General features: G+C 41.3%; 1 protein-coding gene across 2 annotated transcripts in view; it reads left to right on the top strand.

Annotated features, from left to right (window-relative positions):
* Nucleotides 1-14,423, top strand: part of GARNL3 (GTPase activating Rap/RanGAP domain like 3) — a 150,687-nt gene that overhangs the window by 69,133 nt on the left and 67,131 nt on the right. For both annotated transcript variants that reach the window (XM_045563395.1, XM_045563394.1), the window contains exons 5-6: nt 10,133-10,232; nt 12,260-12,378. In XM_045563395.1, coding sequence (XP_045419351.1) covers nt 10,133-10,232; nt 12,260-12,378 — 219 coding nt within the window. The remainder of the gene's footprint in view (nt 1-10,132; nt 10,233-12,259; nt 12,379-14,423) is intronic.

Below are 14,423 nucleotides of genomic sequence, written 5' to 3'. Positions count from 1 at the left end.
TGGTTGCAAGCAACAGGAAGAGCCCTACTTGGGATGGGGTGGCCATACAGTGCCTTACCAGGGACATCCCAGAGAGGCTAAGGCCTCTGAATGTGCTTCCCAGACTGCCAGGGTAAAGGACCTGCTTTTTTATTTCTGGCCAGTTGCAGAACTATGTGTGGTCCTATTCTGTATGACTGGTGTGCAGCAGCACTCCCCCTGTGCAACTCCTCATGGAACTGTAGCATCCACATTGGTCTGGACTCTGTTTGAGGAGACAAATCCACTGAGCATGTACTTAGAGGCCACAGGGACATCAAAATGCTATAAAAGTTCCTAAATGCTTGCTCTCCACTCCTGTGCACTTTGTCATGGGCTGGTGAGCAGCTGGCAAATTGGCATCCTTCAGCATGGACCATACCTCACTGCCTCAGAGTTCATCTGGGCCAGTCCCCCACCCAGTATGTGGGTCCCTGCAACAGCTTTGCCAGCTGACAGCCAATGTGTCCCTGCCTGAGTATATCTCCAGTAGTGGGAAGCTTGCTACCCCTTGGATAGATGTTTTCCCTCTTGACACTAACGACTTCTGACAACAACTACCTGGAGTTAGCGTCAGACTTCACAGGTTTTAAGGGCTCAGTCCCACAAGGCTGCCCACACCTCAGAAGCCAGTCATGAGTATTGGGTCCCCAGGTTACCCCCACTTCTGACTGACTTAGCTACAAAGTCAGGGGTTCCCACAAGCCCCTCCTCAGTTTCCATAACCTGCTGAAATCACTCACAGAATTCAGGAAAGCACTTTACTTACTATTACTCATTTATTATAAAGGGTACAACTCGGGAATAGCCTAATGGAAGAGACACACTTGGCAAGGTATGGTGGAGGGTGAGGGAGTGCAGAGCCTCCATACCTGCTCTGGCTGTGTCTGGACTCCAGCACCTCCAGTTGTTCACCAGCTTGAAAGCTCCCAGAGCGCCACCATTTAACGGTTTTTATGGAGGTTTTATCAGGTCAGCATTGATGACTGACTCAGTCTCTAGTCGCGCTCTTCTCCCTGGAGGTTGCAGGGGAGCCCTGTAAGTTCCAAGCTTCTGCTCAAGCCTTGATCTTTCTGGCCATCAACCCCCATTATGAAGCTCTGTAGGAGCCCCCCAAGAATCCCCTCCTTAGAACAGAAGACACTCTTATCACTCAAGAAATTCCAAAGGTTTTAGGAGCTCTGTGCCAGGAACCAAGGATGAAGACCAAATATGTATTTCTTATTATACCATATCCCTAAAGCAGTTAATTACATTTTTCAGAATCTCTAATTGCTAGAAAGGTCTTTTTATTGAACCGAATTTATCTGTCTATATTTTCCACTCAGAGTTTCTATTTATGTTCTCCATGGCCCCATAGTGTAAGTTTAAGCCCTCTCCAGCATGACAGGCCTCCAAGCATTCGAAGACATCTGTTGTTTTCCCCCTGAGACACAGAATCAGTTCCACCATCATCCCCTCGTTGCTGTTCCTTGGACACCTGTGAGGTCATGAACCTTTCAAACCGAACACAGGGCTCTGGGTGCATTTCACACAGCCACTGCGTGGAGCACGCCTGTCCCCTTCCTTGCTGTAGACACTCTACCTCTTTGTATGAAGCCTGCTGACTCACTATGAACCTACACTATGCTACTTCCCCCTGCTTCCAGTGTTTTTCACGTGTGCCGTCATTTAGCTGTGAGACAGCATCATGGTATAGCAGAGACGATTTTGGAGTCAAATAAACCTGGGTTTGAACTTTAGCCCTACTGCTTAATAGTTTTTGATTCAACGTCTCTGAGCCTCCATTTCCTAACATGTGAAAAGGGAGGGGAATCTTACCTTGTAGCACCAGGCCTTCCCGATCCTGTACTTAGCAATTTGTACTTCGTCCCTAGGTATAGGATTTTGCGTTGTTCACATTGAATTTAATCTCATTACCATGTCCCATAATTGCTAATTGTCAAGAGTTTTTTGTGACATCTTGATTCTGTCACCTGTCCTCTTAGCTAGCCTACTGAGCAGCTTTATATTACCTTCAGATGTGCTTGTCTTACCATCTGTGTGCTCATTCAGATTATTAATTAAAATGAGTGTGACCCCTGGGTGGATCACTGGGGACCTCCCGTACAGTTCACTGGTGTATATCAATTAGTAGATGGTAGCACAGAGGGGACAATCTTTCAGCTTTTTACAAATCTATCTTCCTTAGCATGGGGAGGATTCTCTTATACACTGTTGGGGGCTACGTAACGTAGTATACAGTCTTTTGGGAGAGAAATTAGCAATAATTTAAAATGTGAATGCAATTTGGCCAGGTGTTCTGTTGTAGGATTTGTATTGTCATCCTTTTCTTGTTTCTTTGTTTTTGTTTTTGTTTTTATTTTTGTTTTGAGATAGGGTCTTGCTCTGTTGCCCGGGCTAGAGTGCAGTGGCATCATCATAGCTCACTGCAATTTCCAACCCCTGGGCTCACACAATCCTCCTGCCTCAGCCTCCCAAGTCATGGGACTACAGGCGCACAGCCACCACACCCGGCTAATTTTTCTTATTTTTTGTAGAGACGGGGTCTACTAAGTTGCCTAGGCTGGTCTTGAGAACTCCTGGCCTCAGGTGATCCTTCCACCTCAGCTTCCCACAATGCTAGAGTTACAGGCATGAGCCACCACGCCCAGCCTATAGTATCATTTAAGATAGAAAAAAACCAACCTCAATTTCCATCAGTAGAGGAATGATTATATAAACTATGGTACCTTTACACAATGGAATGCTTAGTAGCTTAGTAGCTATTATAATGAGGTAGAGGTATAGGTATTAGCACAGAAGAATGTTTAAGACACAGTGTTAGACATAATTTCCAAAAGGATATGTAAGCATGTAATAGTAATTGCTTCTCGAAAATGGAAATGAGAAGTTAGGAAGGAAGTTAGAGGACCTTAACTTTCCACTTTATGCCCTTCTATACTGTTTCGTTTTGATTTCTTTTATTTTGTTTTTAGAGACAGGGTCTCACTCTATTGCCCAGGCTTGAGTTCAGTGGTGCAATCATAACTCACAGCAACCTCAAACTCCTAGGTTCAAATGATCTTCCTGCCTCAGCCTCCAGAATAGCTGGGACTATAGGCATGAACCACCATGTCCTGCCAATTTTTTTTAAAAAATTTATGTAGAGACAGGGTCTCACTATGTTGTCCAAACTGGTCTTGAACTCCTGGGCTCAAGCAATCCTCTCACCTCAGCCTCCCAAAGTGCTGGGAATACAGGTGTGAGTCACCATATGCAGCCCCTTCTGTACTGTTTATGTATTTTATAAGTCTTTTATCCAACTGAAGTGTTTAATTGAAAAAAAAACAAAAAGAATCTTTGTAGTTGTTAAAAAGAACGAAGTACATCTATACTATGTGTACTGCCATAGAAGTAGTCCCAGGATATTTTCTTTAGTGAAAAAAAAAAGTTTCAGTGTAATATCTATACTACTATCCCATTTATGAAGGCAAATTATGCATATTGTGCATATGTTTATGTATGTATATATGCACATTTTATATATATGTATGTGGATATGTGATGTGTGTATATATGTGTAAAGTGAACACATCTTTATAAAAAAAGATCTGAGATTGTCCATACCAATCTGGTGGCCATGGGTCTTAGAGGGAAAAGAAGTAGATTGGGGCATGGAGGATGGGAGAGAGAAAAAGATGTTAATTTTTGTGTGGTTTCCCTTTTTTATAACCAGTTTATATTACATTTGTAATTCAAAATTATTAGTTTTTTTTTTTAATCCACTTTCCCTACTGCCAGTGTTAGCAGTTTAACCTAGGAACTGAAGTAAAATCAGTTTAAATGCATTCATTCATTTTTTGAACTCACTCTGAGAGAGACTGTATGCAAAATCACAGGCATTACATAAAACTATTCATCTCATTTGCAGTCTAAGTGTTTGTATTATGTGGATTTCCTGCTTAAAGTCAAATATTTGAGAACATTCAAATAAAATCAGGGTGTTATACCTATGGATTTTGATTAAATTCTCAAAATATTCTGGCCTGATTCTGTCTTCCTCCTTCACATCCCACAAATATAAGTGGGGTTAAAAAAAAAAGGAAAGAAAGAAAATGAAGGTGACAGGAAGCTTTTGTGGGCTTTGGAATTTGATGCAGAAATGATTCAGGATTTCTTAGTCTCAGGACTCACTCACCACTGGGCATGTACAGGCATGTCTGCAGCATAGAAGGATTTGAGTTCATTACTCTCCATCATGTCTTTTAACAACATTTACCTAAAAATGCATAAAATAAATGTGGATGTTTGCAATGTTAAACTTCAGTTATCTGGAAAATATGCTCATCAGTGTTCCTAACTTCCTGTTGATGTCAAATAAATGTGCTCTGGGTTCATTGTTACCTTAAAATGCTGGAGAAAAAGTTTCTATATCTCTGAAACCCTTTGTAAAATAGGTCACACTTAAAATAGGATTTATGGCAAATTAAAACCACACTTAGGTACTAATATACCCACTCCAGAACTACTGAAATTAAAAGGACTGAAATGCTAAAAGTTTGGTTAGAGGATGTGGAACAACTAGAACTCTTACATATATTACTAATATGAGTATAAATTGGTATATCCCCTTTGGAAAACTGGCAGTATCTACTAAAACTGAATGTGTGTACCCTCTGTGTCCCAGGATGTGTGTACCCAACAAAAATGAGTATTTATATCTACCAAAGGACAGACAAAAGAATGGTCATAGTGGCTTTATTTTATTTTATTTTGAGATAAAGTCTCACTGTCTTGACCAGGCTAGAGTGCGGTGGCAGGACCATAACCTTGAACTCCTGGGCTCAAGAGATCCTCCTGCCTCAGCCTCCCAAGTAGCTGGGACTACAGGCGTATGCCACCACGCCCAACTAATTTTTTTATTTTTTATAGAGATAGGGTCTTGCTATGTTGCCCAAGCTGGTCTTGAGCTCCTGGCCTCAAGTGATCTTCCCACCTCAGCCTCCCAAAGTGCTGAGATTACAGATGTCAACCCGTACGCCCAGCTGTGGCTTTATTGTTAATAGCCAAAACCCAGGAACAATCCAAATGTCCATAAACTGAAGAATTAATACATAAATTGTGGTATTCATCCTAAGGACATGACAATGAAAAATAGTGAACTACTGCTACACCAGTAACATGGATGCATGTCCCAGACAGAATGCTGAAGGACAAAAAGCCTGACTCAAGAGAATACAAGTGACATGATTTCATTTCTGTGATGTTCGAGATCAGGTAAAACTAACCTGTGGTGATAGAAGTCAAGATGGTGTTTACCTTTGGGGGTGTGATTGGGTAATAATTGAGAAAATGAATCTTTTTTCTGTCTTGATCTAGGTAGTGGTTACGAGAGCATATACATGTAAAAAAAATCATTTAGCTGTACACTTCTTTGTGCCCTTTACTTTGTGCCACCAGTGTTACACATCCTCAGAAATCGGAACTCATTTTCAGAGTTATTCTTCTGGGGTCCTGGGTGGAGGGTTTTGTTTTGTTCTTTGTTTTTTTGCTTAGTCTTTGTTGCTTTTGTCAGTTCCCGCGTGTATTCCTGTCTTTGCACCTCACCATATGTGCTTTTAACAAGGTACAGGAAGTGTGTTGCTCTGCGAGACTCACAACTTTTTGGTGTTGGGTTCCCCCCCCATTTCAGTTAAGTATTCAGTGAAGATGAAAGTTAAATAGGTAACTTTTTAATCATTTAAAAGATCCTCACATGACAGTTGGTACTCAGCAGTACTGCCCAGAGACCCATCTCTTCCCGAGATGTGCTATGTGTTGCCCTCCCTGTAGTATTCCATCCTGCAGGGGCAGCGTTCAGACCCTGGGGAAGGAGACAGGCAGATCCAAGTGCTTCAGAAATCTAGAGTATGTGGGTCACTTTCTATGCCTTTGAACGCCTTGGGCAGTCTGGCGAAGCCTGGAGACCCTTTCTCAGAATATTTTAAGTGCATAAAATAAAATACATAGGATTATAAAGGAAAATAGTTGTGTTGAAATAGTTATCAAAATGATTTGTGATATAGTAATACATATGCTTTTTAATAGATTAAATAATAAAGCCAGCAGCGGGTCTCATAACTACCATAATTTTGAACGGTGAAGAATAGAAACAGTATTTTGAGATATTTGCAGTCACTATAATGAGTTCTGAAAATATCTGATTTTTGTGTGTGTGTATGTGACATGGTTACCAGGACTGTTCATTCTACTGTAGTTTTTTGCATACATTCATAATTGAACACTAAATGTTAGTTAGAAGTTAGGGAAAACAAAGATGTATTTGTTTTTCTACATTCAAGTTCAAGCCCCACTCCTCTGCCCTGGATTCTTTTAGAACAGATATAGAGCATTGTTTCTCAAAGTTGTGTTCATCAAAATCACCTGGATGCTTGTAAAATACAGATTCTGGTGCCCCACCCACAGAGATCCTGAGGAGAACGTCTCCTAGGCCCAAGAGTGCACATTTTAACAAATTTGTGAAGTACTGAGCTAAGCCCTGGCACTGCTACGTGAAAGAAACCTCTCTGGGCCACGCAAATCTTGGAGGCTTCCAGAGGTTTAACTATCCTGGTGACATGAGAGTTTCTTCTTCAGGCTCTGCTGGAGCTTTCTAGGTTCCAGGGCTTTCGGACCATGACACCAACCCCTGTGGAATCTGACTGAATGAGACCAGCCTCCTTGGCTGGACCCCCCTGTGTCTCATCAGCCAGTGCCTGAGGCTGGCTGGGGGATCCTAGGTCATGCCATAGCTGCCTGCTGCCCTGTGGCACGATAGAAGGAACTGGAGACCGGGAGTACTGCTAGTGATTCAGGGTTATAAAGTGAATAGCTGTTGATAATGAATCATGCAGAAATCCTACAAGGAACAAAATCCAATGATATGTTCCTTTTGAGTCACACCAAAAGGTCAAAACTAAGAGGCAACATCTTGAACAGGTGATCAATGAAGAGCATATGGGTCTTTTGAAACACGATAAGCTGGGAAGGGCAAGCATCACTCATGTGGTATTCCAACCAGGTCTGCATACCCTGGATCTGATCCTGGGGAAACATTGGACAAACCCAAATGAGAAATGCTTTATTTAAAAAATGAGGGTGAGTGGATGCTGCATTTTTTCAAAAATGTCCATGTCATACCGACAAAGAGTCTGTATAAATGCTCCAGATTAAGGGAGTCTAAAGAATCATAACAATGAAATGATCCTATACTGATGGGGAGAAATGCTTTAAACAGCATCCAGTCGATTGACAAAACTGGAATACAGATGGTAAAGTTTTGTATCAATGTTACATTTACAGAATTTGATAAAGCTGTATTGTGGTTATGTAAGAATGTATCCCTACTTTGGAGAAATACACACTAAGTATTTAAGGACAAAGGACTATTATTTATGCATGTGAGTCATAAATCGTTCAGAAGAATATTGAATATGTATTTTGGGGGGGTGAGCAAATGACCAGATGGGGTAAAATGTTAAGTAGGTGAATCTGGCAAAGGGTAAACAGATGCTCTTTGCACAGCTCATATTCTTGCAGCTTTTATGTAAGTTTAAAATTATTTCCAAATAAAAATTGATATATATGAAGTAATAGCTAGTTTTTAAAAATTGAGGAAAATCCAATAAAAGCACAATAATACTGAAACTTTAACCTACGTTTTTAGTCTATATAATAGGTTAAAAAGGCAGGACATAAAAAAAGACACAGACGATGATGTAATGGTTAAGATATAAAAAGAAAAAACCTTTGAAATTGGAAGTGGTTTCAGTTCCAGCTCCACTACTTATTATCTCTGCAACGTTAGGCAACATACTTAAACTAAGTCTCATGTCTTCATCTGAAAGTAGGGGGATAAAATAGAATCTGTCTCATGAAGTTGGAGATGGTGGTTCTGGAGATAATGCATATAAAGTGCTTAGCTTAACGTTTGGCATTTAGAGCACTCTCAATGAATGTCAGTATTTCCAGAGCAGTGACAAAGACAGAAAGCTTCCTAATTCATTTTATAAGGTAACATAATCCTGAAAGCATGACAGAAATACATACAGAAAGGAAGCCTATAGATCCATCTCACAAACAAATATGATACATAAATCATTTTTTAAAGTTCAGAAATATGTGAAAATAGTAATATACTATGGCCTAGTCGGGTACCTTCCAGAAATCTAAGAACCATCCAACATCAGAAGAGTTATTACTATATACTAATGCATTACATTACATATGATCATTCTCCCCCATTTAAACTATTTTCTCAATAGTTGGCCCCCCAAAAAGCTTTTGATAAAATTCAATATTTATTCCTGAGAAAAGCCTCTTTGTAAACTCAGAATTAAAGGAAACACCTTCAACATGATAAAGAAACTGACCACAAACATCTAGTAAATTGGTAGAGGCATGTCAAAATCAGAGTGTGTTCTGGTAGCCTGTCTTGTATAGAACACAGCACGATGGAGATGGCAACAGAGCTGCCATGGAGTGACATCAAAGTCATTCAGGAAGACTCATATCTAACACAGTCTCAGCCCAGGCCATGCACAATTCAGATATTTACTGTAAAAGTATTTAATGCCTTACAAGGGTTGGGAATGACAAGATGTTCAATAATTAGAACTGAGTTAATTGATAAACTATTTGGGGAAAGTTGATCCTTACCTCATAGCATACATCAAAATACATGCTAGAAAAAGAGAAAAATGTAAAAATGAAACCATAGAACATCTAGAGGAATATAGAAGTAAATAGTTTCATTACTACTGGGATGGAAAAGGTTTTTTATATGATGATACTAAAGGCAGAAGCGCATAAAGGGAAAAATATGAAAAATTTGCTTCCATAAACATTTAAAATATCTATGTAGCCAAATATACCACAAAGCAAGTTTAAAAGCAAAAACTTAACTAGAAGAAATTATTTGCAATCTATTTCAAATGTTTCATAAATAAATCACTAGGAAAAAGAATACAGTGATGGAAAACTGACACAGGACATGAATAGGTAACCCACAAAGGAAGAATTATAGAAGAATAAAAATATGGAGAAAATGTTCGATCCAACTGATGCACAAAGAAACACAATTAAAAACAACATTGAGATTACATTTTGCCGTTACATTGTGAAGAGGAAATGTCATAGGTATAGGAAGATGGCACCCTCAGCCATCACTGGTGGAACTATACCACCTTCCTAGATGTCAGGTTGGCATTGTGTCGCAGATCCTTGATAACGTGCATATCCTTTGACAAAGCTATTCAGATTCTAAGAATTTACCCTAAAGAAATAATTGGGCAAGTAAGTATGGGAATGTGGAATTAGAAGATGTCTATCATAACTTGATTTACAGTAACAAAAAATTAGAAGCAGCCTAATTGTCCAGCAGTACTAAATAGTTATATTATGCCTATATAATAAAATAGTGCAGAGCCATCAAAATTAACATCGTAGAAGTGTATTTATTGACATGGAAAAAATATTATTAAGTGGAAATGCAAGCCAAGAAACTGCATATTCGATACGATTCCATTATATTAAGAAAAGTACGTGTATATATGCATGGGAAAAAAACTTAGAAAAAACCATACCAAAACATTAATAGAGATTATCTTTGGATATAGTATTAAGATTATTCATTATCTTAATCAGTATTTTCCACATTAGTTGGGCAATTTTTATGATAAATTTTTAAAATTCTACAAAACGTATGAACTTGAGTAAGATACTGCAGAGATGTATTCTAGGTGAATTGTGCCTATTACTGGGGTAACCAAGAGAAGAGGGCACCTCTAGGGGGCATCAACTCCCAAATATTGCAGAAGCTTCAGACCAGAAAGGAGAGGTACTTTATACTCATGTTAGAAAAGGCTGAACTCACTGGTTCGCTGGTTCTTTTTCCGTCAGCCCAGAGATCTCCAGGATGCTTCCCTGATGTGACTTTAGACTGGGTGTCTTTTCTAATGAAAGTATGTGGCTCCAGCCCTTGGGTGTACGTTTTACCAATGATTTTTCTGGTTCTTTAGCCGCTGGTTGATTGCCAGCTTCATGTTTACTTTCTGAATAAGCCTCTTAATGTCATAACTTTGTTCCATTACAGAATGCAACTGCTCTGCCAGGTACTTGGCGAAGAACAGACGTGCACTTAGAGAACCCAGAATACCACACCAGGTGGTATTTCAAGTATTTTTTAGGACAAGGTAATTATGCCATTATGGTAGTTGGGAAGAAAGGATATTCAAAATGAAAATTATATAATTTCAGGTACCCTATATAAGTAAAACTAACCAATTTAGGGACACTAACATCAGGGCGTTTCACTTCAAGGTTGGTAGGAAACATTGTACATTAAAAGATTCAATTCAGAGTCTCAGCTCTAAGAGTTTTACTCATAATTTTTTTGGGGGGGGGTCTAAGAGTTTTACTCGTAATTTTTTTGGGAGGGCAGTTATTTTTGTTCCCTGGGAGTGAAAAGGGGATTAACTAACCTGAATGAGTGATTTGGGAGATAAAAAGAATTTTTCAGGATGGGTAAACTTCTTTAGACTTAATAAGGCAAGTGCCCTGTTTATAATGGGTTTTGAACAGAATTGGTTCTCTTGAGGTCAAGGGCCAGTATAGAACCAGAGTGGTTAGACTGTAGGCTCTGGCATCATTCATATGTTCATCAGTGACAAGGATTTATTTATCACCTACTACGTGCCAGGTGATAGGCACAGCGGCAAAGGCAGTCATGATCCTTGCTTTCATGGATCCTGTAGAATGGGTTTGAATCCTGGTACTGCCATTAGTAATCATAGGACCTTACACTAGTTACTCTCTACTTCTCTGAGACTCAGTTTCCCTTTCTGTAAAGTAAGAGTATTACCAGCACCTTCCTAATAGGTTTTTTTTTTTTTTTTTTTCTGAGGGGAAGACAAAGTCTCACTCTGTTGCCTGGGCTAGAGTGCTGTGGTGTCAGCCTAGCTCACAGCAACCTCCAACTCCTGGGCTCAAGCGATCCTCCTGCCTCAGCCTCCCAAGTAGCTGGGACTACAGGTGTGTGTAACCACACCCTGCTAATTTTTTTTTTATTTTTAGTAGAGACAGGGTCTCGCTCTTGCTCAGGCTGGTCTTGAACTCCTGAGATCAAGTGATCCTCCAGCCTTGGCCTCCCAGAGTGCTAGGATTACAGGCATAAGCCACCACGCCCGGCCTCTTCCTAGTAGGTTTAAACAGAAGTTTCAATGAGATATGCAGGAATAACACTAACCCTGGCACATACCAAGAGCTGTCATTAATAGCTAGGTACATTTAAAGTGAAGGGCTCAAGTGAAAATATACAGAAAGATGGAAAACAGGAATATAGCTAATGACAAAAGATTTGGGGAAGAAGAGAATAATGTCTATTGTGGGATTTGAAATGAGTTAGAGAATATGCTTCTTAGACTAATGCATTTGTTTGTAGATGTGATACTTGAGCTACATGACATGAGTGGAGCAGACCTAAATGATATCTTTTAAGAAATCTGATTCCTTTATTTGGCTAGGCATAATTTATTGGGAGGGTATAGAAGGATGTATACAGAAAGAAATCAGCAGCAAAGTCATCTTCCCAGTGCTTGCAAACATAGTGCCCAGAGCAGTGAGGACTTTACAGATAAAAGTGAGCCGTGAGTTTGGATGCCCTCAGCTACAAGTAACAAAACATGACTCAAACTGGTATAAACAATAAGGGATGTAACAAGAAACCCAGAGACCCGTCACACTCCAGGGTTGGTGAATTCAGAGGCTGGGTAATGTCCAGGACCTAGGCCCTTTCCCTTTTTCTCCTTCCCCATCTTTAGTGTGGCAACATGGCCCTTGGGCTGGCCCTCCTCAGGGTCACAAAATGGTTGCAGCAACTCTAAGCATCACTTCTAGACACCACCATGTCCAAAGGAAGAAGAAGGCCACATTTAGGAGTGAGGAAGCCTTTCCAGAAGCCCTTTAGCAGATTTTTCTTCCTGCTGATTGGCTAGAATTGGGTCACATGTTCATTCCTGAACCAGTCAGTGGCAAGAGGAAGGGAAATGCATGATTAGCAGAGTGATTGGGTTCCATCCCGAGCTGGCTTTGGGATTATTGTTCCCTGACCGTGTGGGAAGGGCTGGACACCACCTGCATTGTCATAGTAGGTGCTACACTACTATCTGTGACTGGCAGGACTGGTTGCATTCTTGCTCTTCTAAACCTGTGTCTTTTCCAGTCCATCAGAATTACATTGGAAACGATGCAGAGAAGAGCCCCTTCTTCTTGTCCGTGACCCTTTCTGACCAAAACAATCAGCGTGTCCCTCAATACCGTGCAATTCTTTGGAGGAAAACAGTAAGTATCGGCTTGCACTTGAAGCAAAGCTTATGCAACAGTATCAGGTGATAACTCCTGTGTTGGGGAACTGTGTGCCAGTCTTCTCAAGTGAACATGCCTTCGTCCAAAGCCCCTATCTTCTGTACCAGGCAGGCTGTGTTCTGGCTTTTCTTTTTTTTTTCCACTTATTTATTCTATGTTTGCTAATTACAGCATTCTGGTCTCTTCTGGTTAAAATATTCTCTTTGGGATGAATCTGTCTCTTTTGGGCAAATCATCAGTCTTTCTGATTTCTTGGCTCTCCTCTCGTTCCTCTTGTAGCTGGTATTTGGGGACCTGGGAGAGGGCTTATGAGACTTCCTGGTGGCAGAAGGACACAGAGGACCTTGGATCCACATGGGCCTTCTGAATTCTTTCTGACTTCTGGGTTCTGTTGTAGGGTGCCTTATCTGGTCTCTGAACCAGCAACCACTGAGGTATAACTGGTCCCTCTGGCTCTTTTGGATCATGGGAAAGCACCTGCCCCTGAAACCCATGGTCCCAACCATTAGCCTCTTGTGAGTCACTCTTTGGCTGGATCCCAGGTCTCTGCTAGTCTCTGAACCTCTTAGAAGCTTTACATCCCCTCCCAAGGCTCACCCCCTGCAAGCCATGGGCAGATGTGAGGATGTGGGACCCCCTTGCTTAGGCCCACGTCTGTGATCTTTCTGGTCATCAATGCTCATAGCTGCTGACTTACCGCCGTTCACTGTGTTCAGACAGGTGCTACACGGACTTAAGGTTCCTGTGAAAGGCCATGCCTGGGAAGTGGGGCTCTGGTATAGATGTTCTTAGGTGCTTCCAGGTCTTACCTTGGTATATTTGCAGCACCCTCACCCCTTCAAGTCCTGTCCTCGGCATGGAGGAATCCAAGGCCCTGGCGTCTACCCCTCAACCTTCCTGTCCCATATTCCTTCCCTCCTTCCTTCCTTCCTTCCTTTCTACCTTCCTTCCTTCCTTCCAGCAAGGCAGGAAGGGTAGGTGTCCCACTTCTTCCACCTTTCTGGAATGCGTTTTCTTAATGTCACAGCTTCTTCCTTCAGAAAGTAGCAGTCACCCACCTCCTCACCTGAGATGGCTGCCAGGTACCAGGGGAGACAGAGCAGGACAAATGCAGGGGGAAATTTTTGCTTATTTTAATTTCCAAAGATATTGTCTGTATCACATTACAAATTATGATAAGCACTCTGAAGAAACAAAGAGGATGACAGAGAGTGATGCAGGAGACCTGCTTAATGAGATAGTTCAGGGAAAGCTCCCCACGGATGCGCCCTGCAAGTAGAGACCTGAAGGATGAAGAGAGCCGGCCACTGCGGAGTCAGAGAAGGGGAAGCCAGAGTATTCCGGACAGAAGGAGCAGCAAGCACAAGACAGGCAAAGGGTGCCCTGTGGGCTGTTCTCATCTGGTATTAGAGAAGCCAAGGGGCAGGGATTTGAGCCCCAGGACCACTGTGACAGTAACATGGAGCCAGGCGTGGTAAGCAATGGTCCCCTTCTGTTGAGAAGTGCCGGCACCTTCATGCAGAACCTCTTATCTAGGCCCCAAATGACATGCCTAGAGCAGTGTAGAGGTTTGCTTCCAGCTGCAAATAGAAGTACTGAAGGGAGGGAGGAACTGAGAAATCAATGCAGAACATTGGCATAAAGGATTGATTATTAAGCCACTCTTGGCCCAAAACCAGTGCTAGAGGTGTGCCACTCAGCCCTCTCCCACCCCACCACATGCTCACGTTCTGTTAGGTTATAAAGCAGTTAGAAGACTAGCTAAACACATGCATATGCTCTGTACATATGCAAGACTGTATAGAGTGATATGCCTACCATATGCAGGCTTGCATATCTCTGCAGTATTCTTCCAAACACAAAAGGGTCTCAAAAAGAAAGTATGAAAAATGATTCATACTTATTGTAAAAATGCTATCCAGACAATACAACAAGAAAAAAGAACCCAACTACTCAGAGATAATCACTGCAACAGAATTCTAAACATCTGTCTGTGTATACACATGCACACACACATGCCC

Source organism: Lemur catta, chromosome 10, assembly GCF_020740605.2.
Source record: "Lemur catta isolate mLemCat1 chromosome 10, mLemCat1.pri, whole genome shotgun sequence".
In the NCBI taxonomy this organism is placed as follows: domain Eukaryota; kingdom Metazoa; phylum Chordata; class Mammalia; order Primates; family Lemuridae; genus Lemur; species Lemur catta.
This window is presented reverse-complemented; position numbering and strand designations above follow the sequence as displayed.